Genomic DNA, 26,616 nt, shown 5'->3' with positions numbered 1-26,616 from the left:
CGTCGCATTTACAATGCGGCTCACCATGGCGCAAGGATAGACATATGCATGACGCATCTTTTGGCGTAAAGGCAGCGCATTGCTGGAATCGTGTCGCAAGCACGATGTAACTTCAGCAATGGTCAGGAATGCCTATACCTATCATGGTGCGTCACTCCGTATGCCTGCTTCAAGCAGGCACAAGGTTTTGACACATTGGTATCGTAGAAGTGACGTAGTGAAATCTTGTAGATTTCACTGCGTTACTTTTCCGAGGCTTTCTTATGTCGGAATGCCCAACCTGCATACATTATAGCTGACACAGGTATAATGTAGCACAGGGCTTTACAACTTGACGCATCTCCCTAGATGCTTCACGTTGTAAATATGTTGCAATGTGGCACATTGTTTACGATGCTGCTGCGTCACAGAAGTGACGCAATGGCGGCGTAAAGTTGTCGCAAGGGGCTTGTAAATCTGCCCCTATAGCTCTTCCTCATAAAAAGTGACTGGAAAATGTGTTTGAATTCTTTGAATGCTGCCCCTTCTTCAGTATTTTGTGCAAGAGGGCCATGCGTTTTATGATATCTAATTGTTTGCAAAGATGAGGCAAGTCATCTCAGTATTCCTTATGCTGTTCATGTAATTACAATTAAGGATGCCTTCTGCAGACGATCACAATCCAAACAATGGGTTAACAGTCATAAAATCAAACTTGTCACATAACTAAACAAAGGGAAAGTGTAAAATAGATATTATGTAATGAAAGGAATATGTACCGATATTACATGTTATAGCTAAGTACGACCAAACTAGCATTTCACACAACATTGTAGTAGATTGTATGATGGAACATCAACAACCAAAATACTGTGATATAAAAATGTGACCTGAGCTAGTGGGAGTATCTACATGCTCATAGGTAATGGCAATGGGAACAAACACTCTGGTTCGCTGCATGTGACCTTGCATCAAGAGCTATTAGTTACCTTATTTATTATTTGCTGGTTGAAGAAGGTTTGCACATACTTCTGGACAGTTCCAGAAATTCCCATCAACTCTTGACTCTGATCTGATCTGAGACCCTCTCAGTCTCATAATCAGGATGTCCTGGTCAGCTAGAAGATCAAGAAAATAGACTATGGCGCGGTTTACTTCATTGAGGGCAAGCAGGAGGTCTCACTAATGTTTGCCAATGCAATATTTTTCTTTCTCTTTGGTGTATACTAAATTGCGTTTGTAAAAAAGAAAAGAATAAGAATTCTACAAGGCTTATAAGAGACGTCACTTCCTATTTCAGGGTTATTTTTTTGCAGAAGGTTACAGATCAGTTAATCATTGGCTAGGATCTAAATATCAGCAGATGTTTATTTTATCATGATGGTGGTGGTGAGGGTTGCATGCTTCAGGGTTCAGTTACGGTTTGCACAATAATAGATGCATCATGAGGTTTGTGCTTTCAGAAAGTTCTGATGTGTAGTAACTAGCTCTCTTCAGCTTGAATCACCTTTATAAGAATATGAAATAAATAAATATATTGGCAGTACTTTTTTTCTTTTGGTATAGACAACCCTTTTCTATCAAACGGTTGAAACAAATATTGTTGCGTGCCCTGTTATTTAATCTGGAATACAAACATTCCAAAGCATAATTAAGAAGTATGATTTAAAAAAAAAAAAAACTTAGAAAATTGTAAATCTGATTTATGCCACCAGTGAGGGTAGCCAAGTATTGGAAAAACATAATTATCATTTAATAGCTGGAGTATGACGAAAAAAAGTGTCCAGTATCTTCCTGAAACAACTTGCTACACATTTATATAGCCTTATTGCCCGGTGTAGCAGGCTATACCGGCTATTAAAGGCCCGCTCCAGAGTTAAAGGCCCAAGCCGACCGGGAGGGCCTTTAACAAGGGAGCGGGACTTTAATAGCCGGTATAGCCCAGCTACGAAGAGCTATAAGGCTATTTAAACATTCTGCCACTAGAGGGCAGAATGTTCTAACAAATAAAACAAAGGCCTCTCAGAGTTTGCGGGGTTTAAATCCGTTTGGGTTCCGAGAGGCCTTTGTAAAACAACTTAGGAATGTTGCTTTGCAGACTTTTACTGGCCCGTAGAAGCTCGGAGCACTCCATTGTACTCAAGGGAGTGCTCCACATTCCAATGTTCTAATATCGGTTCTTGAATGCTGCCTTAGTTCTCATTCAGTATTTGCCATCAAGAGAATTCGATGTCCTTTTAGTATTAAAATGAATCTTAAGGTGGAGGTTGCTCAGAAAAATAAATAATGAAATCTACCAAGTTTAACTATATGCTATGCGATATATATTAAGTAATTCACATATATAGTGACAAGGTAAAATCGGTGTTAATTTGAGTTGTGTTTCTGTGGAGCAAGCATATTCCAGTGTAATTCCAGAAGGGCTATTTTTCAGTTTATAATCAAACAACGAAAGAGTGTCTCCGCATGAAAAGGTTTGTAGGAAGGTAGAGAGTCACTCAAGGTAAAAGAATGGAACCCTCACTCACCAACCTGGTTGGTGACATGCTTCATCATAGGGTCCCCACCAGGAATGCCACGTTTATTCCTGGTGTGCTACAACGCTTTGAATATAGCGGAGCGTTTGTATCTTATAACCTCTAGTGAGGGAAAAGGTGTGATTTAAAATGGGGCCTTTTCTCATTCCAAAAGATAATTTTAATAATGGGCAAGAAAGGACACCAATTAAAATGAAGTGAGGTGGATGTCGCTAACTGGTAGTTAATTGACCAGATACATCCTGAAAAGATGCGGTCAACATGTTTCAGCTTTCATATTAAATTTGTTGAAGCTTTCGTCAGGACCAGAAAACACCATGGCGGTATAAGCACGCTAAGGCTTACCCTAACCTCTGGTGTGATTTTTATTGGTAACTCACGGTTAAGTGAAGACCTTCAAGGATTTCCCGAAAGCCAATTGAATCTGAAAAAAACAACAGAAAAAAGATATTTTTCAAATAAGATTGCTTTCACTGTTCTTAAAATGACTATCCCAATGTACAGAAAGGATGTTTACACTACTACCCATAAATATATTCAATTGAACTGAATTTCATTCAAAGAAAAATAGTACTTTCCCAAAAAGAGAGGGGAAGCGGGGTATTAATTTCGATATCATTGAGTATTCTTTTCAACTTATCATTTATACGGTACTTAATGGGCGAATTACCTTAGGGTACCATAACGTTAAATCAGGCAGCTATTTTCGGAGCATATTAGTGATTTAACGTTAATAAAACACCAATGATCTAAGAACATGACTTACTCGAACTACACTCGGAGAGCTAGTTCAACAAAAGGCAGACTGATTAGCATACAAACTCAATGCATGAAAAACCATGAGAAAACACAGGGCTCACATAAAAATTAGCGAAGTTTCGCTCCATAGGAACTGCTGGGTCGCGGAAGCCTCAATGTAAATCTAGAAATAAACATAAAGAGGTGTCGGTATTGAGTAACCTCAAAGGGTATAAAAAACTGTTCAAAAAAACTGTTCAGAAAACTACCGATCAGAATGGCACTGTCCCATTGAAAAAGAGGTACTCACTTAGCATAGGTTCGACCGCCAGCCGAAGCACCTACTGGGTCCCTGCAATGATATCGAAATTAATACCCCGCTTCCCCTCTCTTTTTGGGAAAGTACTATTTTTCCTTTGAATGAAATTTAGTTCAATTGAATATATTTATGGGTAGTAGTGTAAACATCCTTTCTGTACATTGGGATAGTCATTTTAAGAACAGTGAAAGCAATCTTATTTGAAAAATATCTTTTTTCTGTTGTTTTTTTCAGATTCAATTGGCTTTCGGGAAATCCCTGAAGGTCTTCACTTAACCGTGAGTTGCCAATAAAAATCACACCAGAGGTTAGGGTAAGCCTTAGTGTGCTTATACCGCCATGGCGGTTTCTGATCCTGCCGAAAGTTTCAACAAATTTAATATGAAAGCTGAAACATGTTGACCGCATCTTTTCAGGATGTATCTGGTCAATTAACTACCAGTTAGCGACATCCACCTCACTTCATTTTAATTGGTGTCCTTTCTTGCCCATTATTAAAATTATCTTTTGGAATGAGAAAAGGCCCCATTTTAAATCACACCTTTTCCCTCACTAGAGGTTATAAGATACAAATGCTCCGCTATATTCAAAGCGTTGTAGCACGCCAGGAATAAACGTGGCATTCCTGGTGGGGACCCTATGTTAAAGCATGTCACCAACCAGGGTTCCATTCTTTTACCTTGAGTGACTCTCTCCCTTCCTACAAACCTTTTCATGCGGAGACACTCTTTCGTTGTTTGATTATGATATTTTAGGGGGACTAAGAGTGGTTCCTTGTTGATTCCATTGCCCTCTCTCTCTTTTTGTTTTGAAGTATTTTTCAGTTTATCCTACTTGAACGCTGTGGGTCAGATGTAAACTCGTTTCCAGGTTATTTTAATAACTGGCATGAATACCCTCCAACCTCCCCAAATCTACTTTGGCCACCTCTGAACTGGAAATTGGAATTTCTTCATTTAGAGTAAATTGCACAGTTTTGTGCTCTATGCTAACCTTTTTTTATCCTTTCCTCTGGTTAACAGAGCAGACCAGGACCAGCCTTCTCAGGGCCCTGTGCAATGATGCCAAACTGTGTGAAGACATGACGGCTAAACGGATGCTCCTGGAAAACAATGAGCTTTTCCTGCGCAATAATTTGAAATCAGCTGTTGTTATCAAAGGTAAAACAGACTAAACTTGAACTGAATGAAAAAATGCATTTCTTAGTGGAAAAGTCAGTATTAGGAGCTTCTTCACGTGCTTCTCGTTGTCCCTTTACCACTCCCTGAGCTAGGCTGGATGCTCCCTTTTATAAAGCCAAGCACCTAAAATCAAGTTCTCAAAAGAGTTGGGCCTCAGCTCCTTTCTTACTAAAAGAAGGGTACGGGTATTTCCCATGTTATGGGAATGGTGTTCCATATCCTAGGAGTGAGGATGGCGAAGGCCTGTCTTTCTCGGCTATCTATGTAGGGGAGTTGGGATCTTCTCAACTTGTCCGTAATGCAGCTGGTCTTGGAGATGATGCCAACTTGGAGTGGAAACTAGAGTTGTTCCCTCTGGGTTGGGTGATATGGTTGAATTACTTTTGGCCCTTTGTTTCCACTACTGTTGATGCCACATGAACTAAATTGCACCTCTGGAACCTTACAAGCATGCCATCTGGTGCCTGGAACCATTACAAAAGATGACAGAATCCAGGAGGGGAAGGAGCAACGTATTTATAGTAGCACTACAGTAACTATATCCTGCTTCAGTCTTGAAATCATTGAAGTCCTTATAAGTTTCCTTGTTTATATTATTGTTCACTTGTCTAAAGTTATTATGTTCTGCCAGAACTCAATGATATATTTCTTTATTACCATTTCTTCATGCCTTTGTTTAATACGAAATATTTTTCTACAGAACTAATGAAATTTGAAGATGAAGTGACAGAAAAGAAGGCAAAAAGGATCCCAAAAGAGTAAGTTATTTTTATGCACAATTAACATTTTTGGAAACTTTTACGGTGGAATCAGAATGTATTACAATGAGAACCACATGTACAAATGGGTTGTTCTAATGCAAACAACCTTTTTGCAGTCTTGAAAAGATAGGTTGTAATATCTTGTAGTCAGCCCGTGATTAAACATGGGTCACTTTGATGTACCCTAATGGCATGAACCACACATATTCCTTCTTAACCACTTGTGGGTTGCTCAGAGTTTCCCAGCCATCAATAGCAAACCTCTTCCACATCTTCAGGCACGCATCATAACTCCCCTTATACCCCAACTCTGCTTCCCCTTTCATGTGACTTTCCTTTTATCAACCTTGACCAGTCCAGTAATTCTCTTCCTACGACTTAGAAGTCACATAGTTCAAAGCTCACTCACATTGAAGTAAACAAATAGAGACATACTTGTGGTATTTGGTCTCCCAATTCCATGTTAGAACATGCTAGACTTGCATCCATTGCAATTCAGTCGTTTGGGGACTTTGCTCTTTCATTCCCCAGGTAATTACTCATTAAAGCAAGCCATTAGCATTAGCTTGCAGTCAATATAAGGTGGCTTTTTGTGTTCCTAATCAAAAAATTCTCAAAGGTACTATGTATCTCTGCTGAAACAACATGTAAACTTTTATCAATTAAGACACTGGGTCATATCTTCTCTGAATATTCCTTCCAAAAATTCACTTGCCTTCTTCATTGTCACTTCCCTCTTCATCCTCATACACCACTCGCTTCTAGTAGTAATCCGCCATGGCCAAAACCTGCCTCTCCTGGCCCTAATGCTCTAATACCTCACAGGAAATGCAATGCTGGCTTCCACATCGGCCTTGGTGGAACTTCTGTCGGCTACAGAGGATTCCTTGATCAGACTCACCTTCACACTTGCAGCACATGCGCCAAACAAATTTGATTTTCCTAAATGGTCTCCTGGTAAATGCTGAATTCCTATTTTGTGATAATGGACTACAACCTTGGGCTAGACCTATCAACTCAGGCTAACTCCTGTATGCTTGTAAAAGAACAGATCTTCTCCATCTCCTACTTCCCCTCATTCTCCCCCAACATGCTGACCTTGGGAAGCCAGCTGACCTCCTCGACAAATCCATCCTTCTGCACTTACCGTGTCACCTCCACAAGCAATGTGCCTCCATATTGCAAGGAACACACAGATACTGTTTTGAAAAACTGAACTTGTTGATCCTAGTCAGCTTCGTAAACTATAACTGATAAATCGAGTGGTTGGTTGGTTTTTAAACATTAGTTTTTACATTTTTTCAACAGCTAACAAGAATGTCATTTAACCTTTGCTTTTTTTCAGTTAAAAAAAATATATATATACAGTTGCACTTGTGGTGATAGAACCAGTGTAGTCAAGGTTAGGTTAGAGTTTCAGTAGGAAAGGCATTTTTTGATTTCTAAGTAACGTTTGCACCATACAATGTGTTAAATCTGGGGGTCTCTAATTGGCAGAGGTAGGTACCAATGTCCAAATAGGGACCCTTACTTCTAGTCAGGGTAAGGGGGATACACTCTTTAGATAACCCCTGCTCACCCCCTTGGTAGCTTGGCACGAGCAGCCAGGCTTATCAAAGGCAATGTGTAAAGTATTTGTACCAACACTCACAGTAACACAGTGAAAATACCACAAATGGACTTCACACCAGTGTAGATAAATAAAGTACTTTTATATAAACTACACACGACCAAAACGACAAAGATCCAACATACACAGTTCAAGAATATGGTTTCAAAAGAGTTCTTAGCTTAGCGACAAAATAATCCACATTAGCGTCGATTTTAGCCACAGTACCTGGTGATGCGATAAAAGTTCCTAGCGGCGCCACTTCCAGAGGCCCCACAATTGCAATCACTTACTCGCAATCACTCTTGGCCCGAACAGGAGCTCTTCCCGTAATACCGGGCTCCTCGAACTTGCGGCGGCCATTCTGGGGGAAGTCTGGTGGGCGGTCTAGTTTCCAGGAAGTCTATTTCTGTGGCCATGGCGCGGTCGCGCCGCTGGCGTGCCGATGGCGCGCCTAAGGCAAGCCCGTCTGCGCCCGTCCGCGCTCGGACCGTGCTCAGTGCCAGTAACGCTGCCCGACCCACTCCCCAGCTGTTCAGGTCCTGGACGAGAGACCAACTGCTCGCACTCTCACAGCCTCGCTGTGTCGCGCCTATGTGTTTTGCTCCTGACACTACATCTTTTAGTGGCAAAGGATATACAAGATTTCACTGTGAGTCTTGTAAGTATGAGCTAAATAGCTGTGTCAGAAGGGAGGCTATGATTCATGAAAGGGAGGCATTACGGTCTCGGGATAACTGCCTACAAAATCTGAAGCACGGCCAGTTGATCAAGGCCGGCCTACTTATTTGTAGATCCCTCCCTAAACACGCTACGGACATTTGGCTACTACTGGAGATTCACAAGTGGGACATCTTATTCTTGACAGAGACGTGGCTTAGAGAATGCTCAAATCCGGATATTTACTTAGCGGTCCCATTAGGTTATAGGCTGGTCAATGTAAATAGGGCAGACAACAGGCTAGGAGGAGGGCTTGCAATAATTCTAAGGGAAGAATGGGACATGACTCATATGAAAATTGAAGGCCTGGGACCTATTGAAGCCATGGCTTTTCATATTAAATTTTCCAATAGATCCTCTATGGCAGGTCTATTGATTTATAGACCCCCGAACACACTGGCCACTTACTGGACAGCGCTATTTGACTGCATTGCTAACTTGTCCTTACGCTATTCTAACTTCACCGTGTTGGGTGATTTTAATGTGCATATGGACAACGCAAGCTGCCCTCTAGCCAATCAATTAGAAGATTCCCTAAAGAGCCTGAATTTAGCGCAAAAAGTATTGTCCCCCACTCATTGTGCAGGCCATATTTTAGACCTTTTCTTTACCAGCGATCCTCTTCTAAAGATGGAAGAATTGCTCCCCGTCACATGGTCTGACCATATGTTGGTCCAGTTTAGGATGAGTCTGAAGTATGAGGGTAACATCAGCAGGCCTGTGACAGAGTTCAGGAGAAATTGGAACAAAGTTACGCCTCAATCTATGAGGGACGAACTACTCAATACCTCCCCCAAATTGACTGGGAACCCTAACTTCGATACCTCCCTTGTTTGTGCATGGATTACGGCAGCCTTAGATAAATCGGCTCCGATTAAATCATGTAAAGTGGTAAGGAATAAACCATCAGCACATTGGTTTAACTTGGAGCTCCGTAGTGAAAAGAGCCGATGTAAGAGACTCGAGCGAGTCTGGAGGAAAAAATATGAACCTACGGCTAAAGTAGTATATAAGCTAGCCCTAAAAGAATTCCACGCACTAAAACGCAAGGTGATGAGAGAGTATATGGCTAAACAAATCTTGAATGCGGACAATCCTTCCAGAGAGATTTTCAGGATAGTAGAGGGCTTCCTGAATCCTCAGGCCGTATAGAGCTCCATCTCTCCCTCTCTGAATCTCTGTGAGGAATTGGCCGTTTTTTTTCAGGATAAAATTCTGACCATCTATTCCACCTTCCCCGCAACTGAAAACCAGGTGATACCTCCAATCAGTACAGTAGATAACTGGTCAACCTTCCGCAGATTTGAGAAGGCAGCCTCTCTGACGGAACTTCTGAAAATCAAGTCTGGCTCTCCCCTCGACCCGTGTCCGGCCAGAATTTTTAAATTACTAGCGCCTCTTCTGAATGACTCCTTGAATGCCTTATGGAATTCCTCTTTAGAAACGGGTATTTTCCCATCTGAATGGAAAAAGGCATTGATCCGTCCCATCCTGAAAAAAGAGGACGCAGATCCCTCGGAGCTGAAACATTTCAGGCCTATTTCCCTATTGCCAACCCCTGCAAAAGTCCTGGAAAAGGAAGTCCAGAGACAACTCTCAGACTTCCTAGAAGTGAACAACCACTTACATGATTTACAATCAGGATTTAGGACTGGTTATAGTACGGAAACCGCCCTACTCGAAGTCTCTGAATCCATTCGTGAAACCCTTGATCAGGGTAGCTGTGCTGTGCTGGTATTATTGGATCTATCGGCAGCGTTTGACACGATCTCCCACAAAATCCTCCTAAATAGACTACTTGGAATAGGAGTGGCGGGGACCGTGTTAAATTGGTTTCAATCTTTCCTGGAAAGCAGGTCTCAACAGGTGGTTCTACACCCACATGTTTCTAACCCCAGATTCTTGGCGCAGGGGGTGCCACAGGGCTCGGCACTCAGTCCGACGCTCTTTAATGTTTATCTTGCGCCCCTTGCGGCAATTATTGAGAAATGGGGTGTGCGAGTTGTCTCCTATGCAGACGACACACAGCTAATCTTCTCTTTCAAGGAACATGACGACACGGCTTTCTATAATTTTAAACAATGCCTACTAAACATCTCTACCTGGATGACCGAAAACTGTTTTAAATTAAACACTGATAAGACTGAGGTCTTATTTTTCAATCAACCTACCCCTCCACAGACGGAGCTGTGGTGGCCAGTAGAATTGAATCCACCCCCGATACCGGTACCGGTGGCTAGGAATTTAGGGGTCAGATTTGACTCGCAACTGTCTGGCAAGGCACAAATCACGCACATCTCCTCTTTGTGTTTTTGGAGATTGAAGACATTACGAAGATTTTTACGTTTCCTTCCTATGAATTGTAGGAAGGCAGTGGTACATGCCCTCATCATTTCCCAACTCGACTATGCTAATAGTCTGTACATTGGCCTCCCAGATTTCCTGATGAGAAGGCTGCAGCATATCCAAAACGCCGCAGCCAGACTTTTGAGGAATGTGCCTCTACGGTATCACATTTCGCCTCACTTGGAAAGCCTCCATTGGCTGCCAGTAGTAAAAAGAGTGCAGTTCAAAGCCATCGTTTTGGCTCATAAAGCCTCTAGAGGGGTAGGTCCTTGGTACTTGAAGCAGAGATTGTAGAAATATCTTCCACCTAGAACGCTTAGATCCAGCAAACAAAATCTTCTGATCATCCCTAGGTTCAGAAAGTCGAGGACAGGTGGACGTGCGTTTTCCGTGAAAACTGCCATGTTATGGAACAACTTACCAAATGATCTCAGACTCATTGACAAGGAACTCCCGTTCAGAAAGGCATTGAAGACCTGGCTATTCAGACTACCTTAGAGATTGGCTCAGGCCGCTCTCTGCTTAATCTCATGCGTTTGCAGGACATTAGCGCCGGGACACTTCCGTTGGAAGTAGCTGTCGCGCTTTATAAATTATTAATAAATAAAATAAATAAATTGGATCAAGCACTCTAGGAAGGGCAGAACTCACACAGCAGAGTTCAGGGGCAAGCTGGGGGTGAAGTCCTTTTGTTCCTGGGACTTCTTAACAGCAGGCAAGCTCTACTCAGGCCCATGGTGATTCCTTCAAGCCTGGGGACACAGCACACAGCAAAGTCCTTCCCCTCTTCTTGGCAGCAAAGCAACTGTAGGTCAGCCTTACAGCAGGTCAGTCCTTCTTCTTCAGTCTTCCAGCTTTCTCCTTGGCAGAGGTTCCTTCTTGATTCCAGAATGATCTAATTTTCTGTAGTCTGGGTCCCAATATTTATACCCCAAAATCCTTTGTCCTCTGAAGGCAGAGGGGCCTTGGCCTAGTCAGAACTAGTTCTGGCCAGTCCTGAAGCACTCTGTTTACTTGGTTTCTTCTTTCCTTTGAGAGAGAAGGGCGGGGTCGTCAGCCACCCTGCAGGGGGTGGAGCCAGCATTGTGGAAGGCAGACACAGCCCTATTCAGGCCCAGATGCTACTCCTCCCCCCCCATCTACAGGGGAATTACCCTATTCAGCCCTGGGCTGACTCATTCAGCCTCTGGGAGCCACCCCTGTCCCTGTCACTCACAAACCAGACAGTCAATTCACAAACAGGCCAAGGCACACAGAAAGAGCAGCAAAGGAAACAGCCACTTTCTAAAAGTGCTGTTTTCACACACAGGATTTAAAAACCATCTTTCCTAAAAGATGTGTTATTAAATTCTGAGTTCAGGGATACCAGACTTTAATTTTCTATCTTGCTCCTATGGGAAGATATGCAGGTAAACATTATACTCAGCATTCCCCATTATAGACTATGGGCAAGATAGCCTTTCAATAGTAAAAAATGAAAATGGCTGTAATTCACTACCAGAGCATGTCACCTACACCAGTACATGCTCTCACTTTCACATACACTGCACCCTGCCCAGGGGGTACCTAGGGCCTTCCATAGGGGTGTCTAATGGGTACAGAAAGGGAAGGGTTAGGCCTGGCCAGTGTGGACACTGGTCAGGTCAGCATGGCAGTTAGCAACTGCACCCAGGCACTGCGGTGGCAGGCCTGTGACACCATATTAGGGCTACTCCTGTGGGTGGCACAATCAGTGCTGCAGGCCCACTAGTAGCATTTGAATCACCAGCCCTGGCACACTCAGTGCACTTTACGAGGGGCTAACAGGTGAAACAAATATACCAATCATGGATAACCAATCAATATAACAATTTACCTAGGGAGCACTTGCACTTTGACACCGATCAGCAGTGGCAAAGTGCCCAAAGCATCTAAACCAGCAAAAACTAAATCCAGCACAGCGTCAAAAATACAGGAGGTAGAGGCAAAAAGTCATGGGAAATCACGCCAAAGATGCCAGGTCTAACACAATGAATCTGCAAAACATTTCCAACAGAAAAGTATACCCACTTTGGATTCTTCATACCAAGTTCCATGCAGATCCCAAGTTGGGGGGACGGGGTAGGGGGAGAAACAAGAAAAAAAGGAGGATCCCAAAAGTGCCATTTCTCATTTTAATTCCTATATGATTGTGGCGCTTCGATACAGAATAAACGTCTGAACTGAATTATACCAAATCTGGTACGAAGACAAATGTTTATTCACAGATTGTGCATTTGTTAATTTGGTGTATATCTGTCAGTAGTTTTTACGAAATTAACATCTACAAATGTACTCGGATTGGGGATGAGGAGATTGAATTTTGGATATATCCGGACTGTTAATTCAGGCATCCTCCATGGATTTAGGAATCCGCTCAGTTTGTGTGACTCCATTAACAAAAATAAAGACTCACCATTGGAGTTTCTTCTGTTGTACATTGTGTGTTTTTTTTTTTTTTTTTTTTTTTGAAACCGTTTATTGCAATCTCAAGTATATACAAGTATGGGCCTACAACCTTCCGGCCGGCCGCTAGAGTGACAGGAGCACCTGACAAACTTACAAAAGGGCACTTGGCGTTGCAGAGAAGTAAATCAGGAGGCATCAACGACGTGGGCCACATGACTCTAAGCCCACTATACGGTTTCATTTTATACAAACACAACAACATAGAAAAACCACACCCGCAAGGCAACCCGCAATCGAAGGTAACCACACGTGCTCCTCAAATGAGGGACCCCGACCATCCACAGGAATCTAAGGAGGGGGAAGGGAAATAAGTCCAGGACTGGGGGAACTCTGTGCCCGGAGCTGGGGGGGGGGTCAACTAGGGGGACGGAGCCGGTGAGGCAGCAGGCAGCAGTGGTGGCTCGCAGATACCCCCGCGGTAGGCGTTCCAGGGGCCCCATATTTTCACCCACGCCCCAGGCTTGCCCCTCACCACATACAGCACCTTTTCTCGGAACATGCACCAATCCATATGTTCTTTCCAGGCCGACACCGCCGGGGGCCGCTGGGATCTCCACAATTGAGCGATGTCACGCTTAGCTATCATATATCCCAGAGTCACCCATCGCGTCTGCGGAACCGAGTAATCAGTTGGTTCCCACACATTCAGCAAGCATCTCCTCGCTTCAGGCAACAGCGCGACATGCGTAACCAGACGCAGGACCTCATGCACACCACGCCAGAATCGCTCCACCTTCGGGCATTCCCACAAAATATGCAAAAAAGTCGCCAAAGCACCACACCCACGCTTACACAACCCATCCTCAGCATAACCCATACGTAGAAGCCTTGGCCCCGTCATGTAAACCCGGTGGAGTATCTTAAGCTGGACGAAGCGAAGGCGAGCCGGTATGGCCACCTCCTTCGGAGAGGCCACCGCGGAAATCCAGTCTTCGTCGTCCAACTCCAGCCCGTCGGCAACCCAAGCCTCACGGAGGCCGGTCAGCAGGCCCGAGCGGTCATTAATCAATTTTTTGTAAATGAGGGAGATCGTGCTATCCGGAACGTGGCCATCCAGCACTCTATCCTCCAGGGGGGAAGACTCCGGGATGGAGGCGACGTCTGGGAAGACGGAGCCCAGCGCATGACGGACCTGCAAGTACCGAAAGTATTCACTGCCCTGCAGCTGAAACTCCGTCTGCAGCGTCTCGAATGTTTTAAATCCCCCTCTCGTCCAGAGGTCCCCCACTTTACTGATGCCAATCGTGTCCCACTTCTCGAAGCCCTTCGAGGTCCACAGGGAGCCCAACCGCTGAGGCGCATACAACGGCGACGCCCGGGTCAAACGGTCCTTCCACCCCATAGCTGCATTGGCCGCGTGCCACACCCGCACCATGACACGCGTGGGCCCCGTCAAGCGGGGATCCGGCGCGCCAGAGTAGAGTGCTCGATTGTAGTCGCCACCGGGCAGGAGCATCTTGTCCATTTCAAATGCCGGGTTCAAGGCGGGCCCATAGAGGCCGTGATTAATTGCAGCTAGCTGGGAGGCCCAGTAATACCGCTTAATGTCCGGGAGGGCAATCCCCCCGTCATACCACGGGAGCGTCAACTTCGCCAGGGCTATACGCGGCCTCCCGTCCCAGAACAGGCGGCGCTGTAGACTCTCCACCTCACGGAAGTAGCGCGCCGGGACTAGGTCCATAGTGTTCTGGAGAGCGTACAGAAAGCGCGGCAACGACATCATCTTAAACAATGCCGCCCGGCCGAGCGGCGAAAGCGGCAGGCGCCGCCAGCGCGCGACGTCCTCCTTCAAGCGCTGGAGGGGGGGAAGCAAGTTTCGCTCGTAGCGGGCCTCCGGGTCCAGCGTGATATAGACACCCAGGTACCGAAACCCCTGCGAGGCAATCTGGATCGGACATCCCCACGGGAGGACGGGAGCCTCCCCGGAAAGCACATAGACACATGATTTAGCCCAGTTGATGACAAGGCCTGAGTTACGGCCAAAGGAGCGCAGGACATCAACCAGGACAATCAGTGATTTGCGCGGGGAGGCTAGGTACAAAAGGATATCGTCAGCGTAGAGGGACACGCGGTCCTCATACTCGGGGGTCCAACGGAGACCACGGATGGAAGGGTGCCACCGCAGCCACTCCGCCAGGGGTTCCAAGGCCAATGCAAACAGGAGCGGCGACAAGGGGCAACCCTGTCGCGTGCCCCGTCCCAGCGCGAACGGGGCCGAGACTCGCCCATTCACTACCACCTGCGCTAACGGGCCCGAGTACAACAATTTGACCCAGCTGATGAATCCCGGTCCAAATCCAAATTTCGCCAGCATCGCCCAAATGTATGGCCATTCGAGCGTATCAAACACCATGGTGGCGTCTAAGGACGCCAAGATGGCCGGCTCCCGCACAAACGGAACACGCGCGAGCACCCCGTGCAAGCGCCGCAGATTGAGGGCCGTGTTGCGATGGGGGATAAAGCCAGACTGGTCTTGGTGGACCAAATCGCCCACCACACCGACCAGCCGGTTGGCGAGCACCTTGGCAAGGATTTTGGGCTCCGCATTCAAGAGCGAGATAGGCCGATAGGAGGTAACCCGGTCTCGGGGTTTCCCCTCCTTGTGGATCACCACGATTGTAGCCAGACGTTGGTCCGGCGGGAGGGAGCCCCGCGAGTGGGCCGCCAGGAACATCGCGCGGAGGTGGGGTGCCAGTACGTCCGGTCGCAGCTTATACAACTCGATAGGGATGCCGTTCGGGCCCATGGCCTTGCCAGATGCGACCGAGCGTATAGCGAGGGCAATTTCGTCCGAGGTAGGAGCAGCATCCAACGACTCCCTGTCCTCCACCGAAAGGGAGGGCAGCGCGATATCTCGAAGCAGGGCATGGGAATCCGCCTCCGAGCAGGGAGAGACCGGGGAATACACCTCGCGGAAATAATCCGCGAAGCAAGAGACAGTGTCTTCTGGCTCGGTGACACGTACACCATCCATCCTCTCAATCAGCGGGACCACACGACTCGCTCTCTCCTTTTTATCCAACCACGCAATCAATTTACCAGCCTTATCACCCACATCATACAGTCGCCCTTGTTGCTCTCTACTGAGGCCCCTGGCTGCCTCCGTGACGAGGGCCCTATAGGCCGCTTGCTTAAGGTGTAGAACATGCAGTGCAGCATCCGTCACCCCACTCCCCAAATCACCCTCTAGTTCAGTAATTTCGGCCTCCACTCGGGTCACCTCCTCCTGCTCGCGCCTCCGGGCATGGGATATGAAGGAGAGGGCCTCCCCCCTAATAACTGTCTTGAAGGCCTCCCAAAGGGAGATAGCCGAAGGGACAGACCCCACATTCTCCTCAAAATACCGCTGCAAGGATTTAATCAGGTCAGCACGAATGGTGGGGTCGCGCAGGTACCAGGCATTGATTGGAGCTACCCTGCCCTCCCCCCTCGGGAGGACACCAAAGTGCAACAGGAGCGGGGAGTGATCTGAAATACCCCGCGCCAGATGGCGCACCTCTCCCACCCTCCCAGCATAGGCCGCAGGGACAAGGATATGATCAAGCCGCGAGAGGCTACCATGGGCACCCGAATGGAAGGTGTATTGCAGCTGCGTGGGATGTTTTAAGCGCCAGCAGTCCACCAATCCCAATGTATCTAAAAGACCGGACAGCCACGCCTGCGCCCGGGGGAGGTCCCTAGGGGGGTGACGATCCATAGTCCCAGAAACCACCGCATTGAAATCCCCCCCAACCACCAGAAGCCCCCCCGGAAGGTCAAGGAGGAGGCGCCCCAGATCCGCAAAAGTGGTAGATTGTAGCCCCGGTGGGACATACACTGAAACAAAGACAACCACTTTGCCCTCCATTCTCCCCACCAAGGCAGTGTAGCGTCCCCTCTCATCATGGCGCACCTCATCTATTTCCAGCGGGAGCGAGTTCTTAACCATGATGCCCACCCCCCGCGAGCCAGACGTGAAGCCCGAGTGGGCCACCAAACGATAGCCACGCCGATTCATGGCACAAAAGGAATTACCAATAAGGTGTGTCTCCTGCAGAAAGACCACATCTGGCGAAATTCGTTTCAGATACTGCAGGACCACACCTCGCTTAATCCTATCCCCCAGTCCATTAACGTTCCAAGACAACAAAGTCAAGTCCCTACCCCCCATCACATACAGAAGCCATCATTCGTCCCCCCGAGAGCACCTCAAAAACACCAATACAGTAAAGGGTTTGCCTTGCGGTAAAAACGAACACCCCACCCCAACCCACCCGTCCCAACAGAACTCCCCCCTCCCTGCACCCCTGCATGAGCCCAAACAGCCCCCCCAAAGTGCAGTGTGCCTGTCGCCCCATAGATGAAAACACTAACTAGTCCCCCAGAGGAGGAGGGAAAGCCCCCAAGAGACCCCGTACGACCTCCACGGGAGGGGAACTTACACAATCAGTCAATGATGACAATAATGTTGTCCAGAGCAAGGCCTAATATTAGTCCCTCAGTCCTGATCCGGCAAGCCCTCCCCACCAACCGCGCCCCCCCCACCCCCCCGGCCCCGATCCCCGGGCAAAGTGTCCAACCAGTCCCCGGCCGCCTCGGGACGATCAAAAAAGTGCGTGTGACCATCCACCTCTACCCTCAACTTCGCTGGAAAAAGCATCGCATACTTGAGGTTCAGGTCCCGTAGGCGACGTTTGACTCAGTCTCTGCTTCTGGACCGCCGGAGTAAAATCAGGATAGAAGTTGATGTCCATATTGTCGAGTCTGACCGGTCCTTGTTGCCTAGAAGTCTGCAGGATAGCATCTCTGTCCCGAAAGTTGAAGATCCGGGCAATGAGAGGCCTCGGAGGGGCTCCGATCTTAGGTCTCCCTCCGGGGACCCTGTGGGCACGTTCCACTGCGAAGAGTTTACTCAGCCCCCGGGGCTGGAGACGGGTGAGGATCAGGTCCTCCACAAACAGATCCGCCGCCTCCTCCTCACGTCCCTCCGGCACCCCGACAATGCGAACATTGTTCCTCCGGGCCCGACCCTCGGAATCTTCCAGTCGACGATCCATCAGGGCGCTCGCCTGGCCCAGTCGGCGCACCTCCTTTTGGAGGACCGCCACGTCCGTTGTGAGGCCCGAGGTGGTGTGGGCCAAGGAGTCGACCCGGTCATTCGTCTTGGACAGATCGGCCCTCACCAGGCCCACATCCACGAGGACCGAGTCAATCTTTTGCGCCAGAGTGTCAAAGCGCTGGTCCACTGAGGCCTTCATCTCGGCGATGGCGCCCATGACGTCCCGGAGGGTCAGATCCGCGGGCAGAGCAGGAGCATCAGTCGGGCCAACAGGGGACCTACGCGGCGCCTCTGGAGATCCCTTCTGGAGGGTGTAGCGGTCCATGCTGTTAGACTGAGGGGCTGCGCCACGGCGGGTCGATTTCACCTTTGCCCGGTCGCCATCTTGTTTCGTGGACATGGCTCCAGTCCCCAAATCGTGCCAATCTCCTTGAAAGGGGCTGACAAACCAGTTCACGGGCTCCGGGGGAGGGCGATCACAGCTCCGAAGGGCGGATCACAGCTGGCGGGCCGGCAGGGCACCCCGATGAAGCCACACCACCGCACGCCGCCTCGCGACCCTACCTCGCTTGGCAGCAAGGAGGGCGCGAAAGCGAAAGTGAAAGTGCGGGGTACGCGAATCGCCCAGCCTCGCCCGCCGCTGTTGTTCACTTTGTCTCCGGATCGCCCCACAACTCCAATCCGGGGGGCCGGCGTGGAGAAGGCCGCAAACCTCAATCGATGCTCCCGCCGGTGTCCGAGGTCCGATTTGGAAACGGAAAACGGGTGGCACCTCAGCTCGGTCTCACGAACACAGTCCCCTCGTCTAGGACAGGATATGGTCAGGATTTATGCAGGAGGTCGCGGAGGTCCTCGGGAGCCTCGCACCTACGCGGCCATCTTGGTTGCGCGCTAGGCTCCTCCTCCTGTTGTACATTGTGGATTTGCAAATCCAGCACTGGATTTATGAATCTGTTGCATGCTGATTAGCTGAGCGACACAGAAACATTTTCGTTGTGGCCACCACTACCCAACAAGTTGCACTGAGCACTGTGTTGGGAAAAATAAAAAGGAAATGGGCATAATGGGATAGGGTGAATTTACAGTGACCCTGAGCCTTATTTGTGGGGTGGGGAGCAAAGGGCCCTACCTGTATTAAAATAGAAATACAAAATATATATGTATAGTGGGATTGCAAATCCTATAGCACATTTGAGATTCTCTGATCCTCCCTGGACCTCTGAATTTGCAAATCCAGCAAAGCATTCGAAAGTATCGAAAAATAGTTTTTTTAAAAAGTATTTGGAGAACTAATGCCTTTCTGATTTTTTGCCATCCGATATAATGGTCATCTGAAATTGTCGTAAATCCAAAATATTGGTGTTTAAGTAAAGTTAATTGTGGATCCGAAATTGTGGTGATACACCCTTCATGAATATAAAATAAACAAGTCTAAATTCACCAGTAAATAAACAGATTCCCCATCCATCAAAACATCATAATGAAGTTTCTTCACCTCTCTCCGCAAATCAATGATTCGGAATTTCACGTCTTCAATTTCTTCAACCTCTTTCCCACCCTTCTCTGGGCAAAATGCCACTTCATGCCACACACTCCACATACTGGATTCCGTGACCAATACACAAAACTAGACTAAATGTGTCTTGCATATTCACAAAAAATAATTTAAGCTCATGGTTATGTTCAAGTAATTTTCCAATTCCTGAATTCTTGTGATTAATTTTTGAAAGCCATACTCCCCCAAGTTACTTTTCACTACATTAACCTCTTGGCTCCATCTACTAATGTTGTGGAATTGATTTTCTTAATGCAGTTTGTGGTGTGTTCCTCTTCCAGTGTAGTGTGCTCAGATTATTCCAACACTGTGTTCTTGGCCAATTCTTTTCCCGTATCCTGTGCTTGCAACTACAGTTCATTATGAAGAGGAAGGGAGTCTTTCCATTTGACAAAACCACATGTGACTGATGGCTGTCTGAAGGCTGCCACCTACGTAGCTTGCCAATTTTTCAGTTTACATGTAACCCCTCATAAAAGCCACCTTATTGACCCAAGGACAAAATGTTTTTAACAACACAGCTTAAGACATTTTATAAACATCACACATAGTTCACCCCCATCACAAACCTAGGGAGGCCATCATCCATTCACCTCCCTTCCACTTCTTTTTTTAATATAGAACATCAAATGTTCTTACAGCACAGAAAGAAAGCCTCTGTTAAGGTTGAATGAGATCTCCACACTTGTTAGTTATTCCATCATTCATCATCTATAGATCTGTGACCATTGCAGTGCTGGGTTCATTCCAGGCCCTTGGGGGGTCTACAAGGAACATAACATAACAGATCTTTGTTTTCCATTGCATGAAATATAGATGGCCTAACTTGTAACTCTATCTTAGGCAATAACCTACACATGCATGACTGGTTATTCTGCAAGGCATCAAACTCCCAGGGGAGCAGAGTAAGGTCTGCAATAAGGCCACCAAGTCCTCTTTCAGTGTATCATCCCTCCTAAACTCATGCATACATATTCTGCCTCAAACACTCTTTAATGTCCCTCAGCCATTCCCTTTCAGTAGGGCTTTGGCACTCATCCACCTAGTTGTGTTTGTTTTTCTAGATAGTAGGCAGCTCATAGCAGCAGGCAGGCCATAGGTACTGTCAAGAATCAGTCCCAGGTCCAAACACTCCTCAGGATTCGGGCGACGCTATATGGGGTCCACCTCTCGACGTCACCAACTTCCTGCACTAAAGGCACGGAAGACTGGAGCAATCGAGCGAGGGAAGGGAAGGATGGGAACAGCGGGGAGTAGAACCTGTAAAGAAAGTTAACATACAAACCAAAACATAACACAATGCGAGACAGTAAATACCTACTCTCCGTACTTCTCACTAGTTTGTCTCTTGATGATGAAGAGCCTCCTTATGTCATCAGAAACACTCATAACATCACTCTTGTCGTAACCATACACAACTTTCATCACATAAACTAAGCAATAGAAAACACATTAGGTATGGGTCATTCTTATTACACACCCATCTAAGAGAGAGGGTTGGCTGTCTCCTTCTCAGCTAATTAGTGATGGACGGTCCTGCACGTACTCAGGGGAACCTAATAGGACACTAGGTCTGTGTTAATACACAGAAGGCATTAATTCGAGAATCGAGCCCTCCGCCGTGATGCTTTGGTGGGTTTTATGTTTTAGTCTCTGTATTGAATATAGCATTAAGTTTGCTGGATGCTCTCTCCAGCGTTAGCTCCGAAAAAGGAAGTAAAGTAATGATACCCCACCTATCTAGGCATAAGAAATCTCCTCTAGGCTACTTTTTTGACTTCTCACTCGGTTGTCAAACACTGTTAGAATTTGGTCTTACTCCAGACCAATTACGGGAGAGTCTATGACAACAAAAACAACTTTCAACGGCCAGCCGGCCATGCACGCCTGATGTTGCACAATTGCTCGTCCGGTATGTCAACGACACACCCACTCTTTGGATACTTGCTGTTTGCTTGTTCGGGTGCCGCCGGGGGTAGCGGGAATCTCGGAACCCTCCGGCTATGGTTGCGGTAGTCTCCGCTGCTCTGGTGAAGCCAATCAGCTCCCAATCACTCTGCAGTGAATCTCTGGAACCGGAGACAACTCTCCGTTGAACGAATGCGGAAATGCCGACGTTCTCGGCCAAACAGGTGCAGCAGCTCCCAGTCGTTCTGCCGGGAACTCAGGACCCTGTGACAGGGCTTCGATGTAATTGAAGTCGGAAAACGCCGAAGCTCTCGGCCAAAAGATGCAGCCCACCCTACGACTCCAATAACTCGGGAAAGTGTTGTACGGGTCGCCGCCCGTCAGCACAGGAAAATCTTTAATTACGCACAACGTCGTGCGTACGTTCCGGGCTTTTTATGCCCGTGGCTCCTCCCACACTACTCCTGGGGTTCTGGGAACCGTAGTCTTGGCAGGCGCGTAGTCTCGGCCGGCGCTCCACATACAGATCCTGACAGGTACCCCACTCAGCTGGAGCCCAGTGATGCATGGAATCCACTAACAAGCCTATCCCAGAACCCGGTCATCTTCAGTCATTCTTACGTTCTACACTGTTTCTGCTTGGTCAATATTATGCATTACCAGTGCTACGAAATATATTACATGTAATACATTAAATTCAATTAACTAGAATCTTGCATTTCTGGCAGGTTTTGAAATGCTTCTGCAGATTTTGTAACAATTCGGTTCCTTTATGCCATCCCCACAATCTACTTCCCATTTTTCTCTAAGTACCAATGTCACTCTCTCAATCAATCCTCAGGGCTCTATACAGGATTGAGCTCAGGCTGTAGTTTGCTGTCCGGTCTAGTACAGCAGTCAGTGAGTGTGACAGTTTAGGGGTGTCAAGAAAAGTGATCTATGAAATTCTGTGACCATGATTGGTCAGGTGTGCTGAATAGTCTGTGCAGATGTGATTCCAAAAGACAGTTGAGATTCACAGAATGAAATACATTTACTCTCCCTTCCACCTCTGAATTGTACAAGAAAGAAGTTTGTTTCCTAAAAGGAGAATATGTGCTCCTCCAAAAAAAACACAAGAAATAAATATTTCTCCATTCTTTCAAGGACATTATCAGCTTTCCTGGGGGTCCAGGGACTTTATAGTTGGGAAATAGAATTTGAAAAACCTCAAAAACTCACGTAATTTGTTTTTTTATAGGAACGTTATACTTAGGCTCAGATTTCACTCATACCAAACCACTGAAATTCAGTAGTTATAATTACCTTAGCTAACTATAACTTATGTCCCCGAAATGCACTGCTTATGACCTCACATATTACATCACTCATGACATGGTCAGTGACATTAATGATGACATCTCAAATGACATCACTCATGACATCATCCACAGAACCACTCACACACCCACTCAGACCCCTATACAACCTCTTGTATGCCCTCTCACATACCCACACAATCACTCACATACCCATTTACAGACCCACATCAGTGCTCACATACTTACTAACTCCTCCACAGAGGCACTCATAAACCCATACACCCATTCACACATCCATACAGACACTCACCCATACAGCCACTCACACACTCACTTACACAACCACTTTATACCCATTCACACATCCATTCAAGCACTCACACATGCACTCACTCACCCATACTGCCATTCACACAGACACTGAGGGGGATATTTACAATCAAATGTCAGAGCGTTGTGTTATGCCAAAATTGGTAGCGCCTCACTCTGACACTTTGAAAATGCAGGGATGCAACGTATTTACAAAAATACAGCGCACCTCTGTGTTTCCCCTAACGCTTGGGGCTAATAAAGCTGCCTAGCGCCAGCACAGGCACCCATGCGCCTAGAAGTAGTATCATTCAGTAGTAGTACACCAAGTATACTATTTTAACTTCTGTAGTAGGTTAGTATATATGTTGAACACCCATTGTAAGTAAGTGCCCTCTTTTTGCATGGTTGCCCCCACTTTTTGCCAAACTGTTGATGTACTTTGATTGAGTGTGCCCTGGGTTCCTGGCAACCAAGTATCCAGGACCTATGTTTTTTCCCTAAACTGCATTAAAACAAAACCCAATTTACACTCTTTGGCCACATGTCAGTCCCTTGTAAATGTTACCATAGGTACTAAGGGTACTGTGGCCAGGGAAGGCCTCAAATGGCTGCAGCACTTATTGTTCCACCCTTAGAGGCCCTGTACCTTTACACACACATACTGCCATTGCAGGTTGCGTGTTTTGGTGCAGAACAAAGTGAAGAGACGACATGGCACACATCCCAGTGTGCCGTGCCAAACAACCCACTGCCCTAGCATAGGTCAGCCACCCCTCTAGGTAGGTGCACTATACCAGTGGTGAGGGAATAGGTGCATGAGCCCTGTACCCGTACAGTGTCTAAACCTATTCTTAGACATTGTAAGTGCAGTAATGCCATTAAGAGTATATGGTGCTGGGAGTTTGTCATTACAAACTCCTCAGCACCATATTGGCTTTACTGAAAACTGAGAAGTTAGGTATCGAACTTCTCAGCACATTAAACCCACACTGAACCCAGTGTGGGATTTAATGAAAAATGCACTCAGAGGGCATCTTAGAGATGCCCGCTGAAAAACAACCTAACTCTAGTGTCCTGGGTGAGTAGCTGCTCACCAGCTGCCACCACCAGACATGTTTGTGGACCCCTGGGTCGAGATCCTGCTGCTCTCGGGGGTCTGCAACAATGCACATCCTGGGATGAGGTGCCAAGCCTCCTACCCTAGGATGGGCAGGGTCCACGAAGCAGATGCTTCAGAGGCTTGCCGCCTTTGTGAGCTACCCCAGCCATTTGCTGCTTCCAGCACCTGGCCCCTACTGGTTCTGCCCCCCACTTTGGGTGGGAGAATCGGCAGGAAAACCAAGTGAGGAAGGGAGGTGTGCCCACCTTTGCCAATCCCACTCCTCAGGTGGGAGAGGCGAGGTAAAGCACAACTCTCAGTCTCTGCCATCTTGCAGATGGGGGACCTAGCCAACCAGAGAGTGGCATATGCCCCCTCCCACTGGAGGGTGACATATTAGGGGGTGTACCCACCCCAAGGGAGGGACCCATTTGTCCTGACCTTTACTTACCTGTACCACCCCTAAATCTAGTATTTAGGGGCAACCCTGAACCTTGCCTCCTCAGAAAAAAACGGACCAGAAGAAGAGAAGAAGAAGGACAGAAGAAGCAGTGCTGAACTAAGAAGAGGAGGATGCCCACTGACTTGGCCCCAGCCCTACTACACCTGGAATCTGCTCCAGCAAACTCCTGGTGTGTCCTGCAGCCCTCAAGAACCTGAAGGACCTGCCCTGCCTTACAAAACCAAGACTTTGTCTCCTGTGAGCACTGGATTTGCTCACCCACTGAATCTAGCTCCGGCCAAATCCGCAAGTCTGCACCACGCTGCACCTGATGCCCACAGCCCGAGTTCGAGTGGCCCAACACCATGAGGAGGTCTCCATGGCGATCCTGACCTGAGATATGGTGATCTCTGACCTGCCACGAATCTCCAATTGACACCTGAAGCCCCTTTCTGGAGGATTCCCCCAAACCGTGACCGGAACTGGTAAGAAAACCCGATGCTTAAAGAAACCCCTGCACCCGATGTACCACTGCCTTGGATGGCCCAACCAACAGTGTCCCAGCATCCCCAGGCATCCCAACTTACCTCTTCAACCAGTGGTCACCTCCAGAAGATCTTCGTCCCCGAGCCTGCAGTGTTTGTTGCAACCAGAGAATCCTCATTGAAATCAACAGGACACCCGACGCCAAAACATCACCCTGCATCCAGCTGCCCCTGTGCCGCTGCGGGTGTACTTTGGGTGTTAACTCGGATCCCCCTTTGCCCTGAGCCTCTCACAACCTTGTGGCCTGCTCATGAGCAGTCACCAACCAGAGGCCCCATATGCCCTAAGTGAACACATTTGGTCTTCAGCACTCTGCACCCGGCTGCCCCAGTGCCGCTGAGGGTGTTCTGAGAGTGCATCCTCGACTCTGGAGGAACCCTGGTTCTAACTCCAGAATACTAACTCCCACAAATAAGTACTTACCTGCAAACTGATAACTTCATTTCCTTCCATAGGATTGACATGACTGCTTTTCCTTGAAAATTGTGGAGTTGGTTTGTATAAAACACTGAAAAACTGCAAATGTACTAAAAGTGAATTACTTACCTTTTGTCTATGAAATGTCTCAGTGTGATATCTGAGCAAAAGTAACTTAAAAAGTAATCTTAAAAGTAACGTGCACAGTAACCTGTAAAGTAACTGAAAAGAAAATGTTGTACTGTTGACTTACCTATAATTCAACTAACTGCATTTGAACCTACATTAATCTGTAAATCACTGCATAAGATTTTGCTAAGTATTATTTCACTTACCTGCACCAGGCTTAGCTTGGTTCTATAAATAAAATAACTATATAATATTTTTGATACAAACAAATTGGTCTGAGTTCAGTTTTTGAGTGAGTGACATCACTTCTTGCCTGAGTGTGTACAACAAATGCTTAACACTACCCTCTGATAAAGCCCTACTGCTCACCCACACTACCACAAATAGAGAGTAAGGTGCTATCTGCTTTTACCTCTGCCTATCTTTGGGGTTCCACTGCACTCTGTGCACACTATACCTAATTTTGGTATAGTATATACAGAGCCAGCTTCCTACACTCATACACTCTTAAAAGCACTTACACTCATTTGATGATGTCAACAGTGATGCCATTTGAGAAGCCATCAGTGACTTTATCAGTGATGCCACTGACCGTGTCATGACTGATGTAATATGTGAGGTCATAAGCAGTGCATTACCGGGGCGTAAGTTATAGTTAGCCCAGGTAACTATAACTGCTGAATTTCACTGGTTTTGTATGAGTGACATCTGAGCCTAACTATAACATCCTTGTAACCTTTGTTTTTTTTCAGGGAATTTCTACTGTTTTATTAAAATTCTATTTCCTAACTATAACGCCCCTATAACCTGTGTGTACACACACACGCACGCACACACACACACACACACTCTCCACTACACTATCAGCCCTGTTAGATGACATAGTAAACAGGGAAGTGGGACTATAACATCCTATTTTCACCTCATGGTGTTTGTGAAAGAATGGCACCTTTCTGCTTCTGGAATGTAAACACTGCACACTGCCATTTACTATAGAGATGTGTAGGCGAGCAAGGAACTATGTGAAATTGTTTATAATTATATTAAAACAGAATTTACTGTATAAAGACTCAAATGGAAAACAATACTTTTTAAGCATTTGTAAAGGCCAATTCCGTCTCTCAACATATCCTTATTGTGACTTCTTGTGTTCATCTCATCTAAAAAACACACTTAACAATTCCTTGTTTTT

The 26,616-nt window shown here is 46.8% G+C and overlaps 1 protein-coding gene across 2 annotated transcripts in view; it reads left to right on the top strand.

Moving 5' to 3' along the window:
- VWA3B (von Willebrand factor A domain containing 3B) overlaps positions 1-26,616 on the top strand; it is a 983,684-nt gene that overhangs the window by 462,264 nt on the left and 494,804 nt on the right. For both annotated transcript variants that reach the window (XM_085622889.1, XM_085622888.1), the window contains 2 exons: positions 4,596-4,733; positions 5,455-5,512. In XM_085622889.1, the coding sequence (XP_085479015.1) occupies positions 4,596-4,733; positions 5,455-5,512 (196 nt within the window). The remainder of the gene's footprint in view (positions 1-4,595; positions 4,734-5,454; positions 5,513-26,616) is intronic.

The sequence above is a fragment of the Triturus cristatus genome, chromosome 8 (assembly GCF_964204655.1).
Source record: "Triturus cristatus chromosome 8, aTriCri1.1, whole genome shotgun sequence".
NCBI classification, from domain to species: domain Eukaryota; kingdom Metazoa; phylum Chordata; class Amphibia; order Caudata; family Salamandridae; genus Triturus; species Triturus cristatus.
This window is presented reverse-complemented; position numbering and strand designations above follow the sequence as displayed.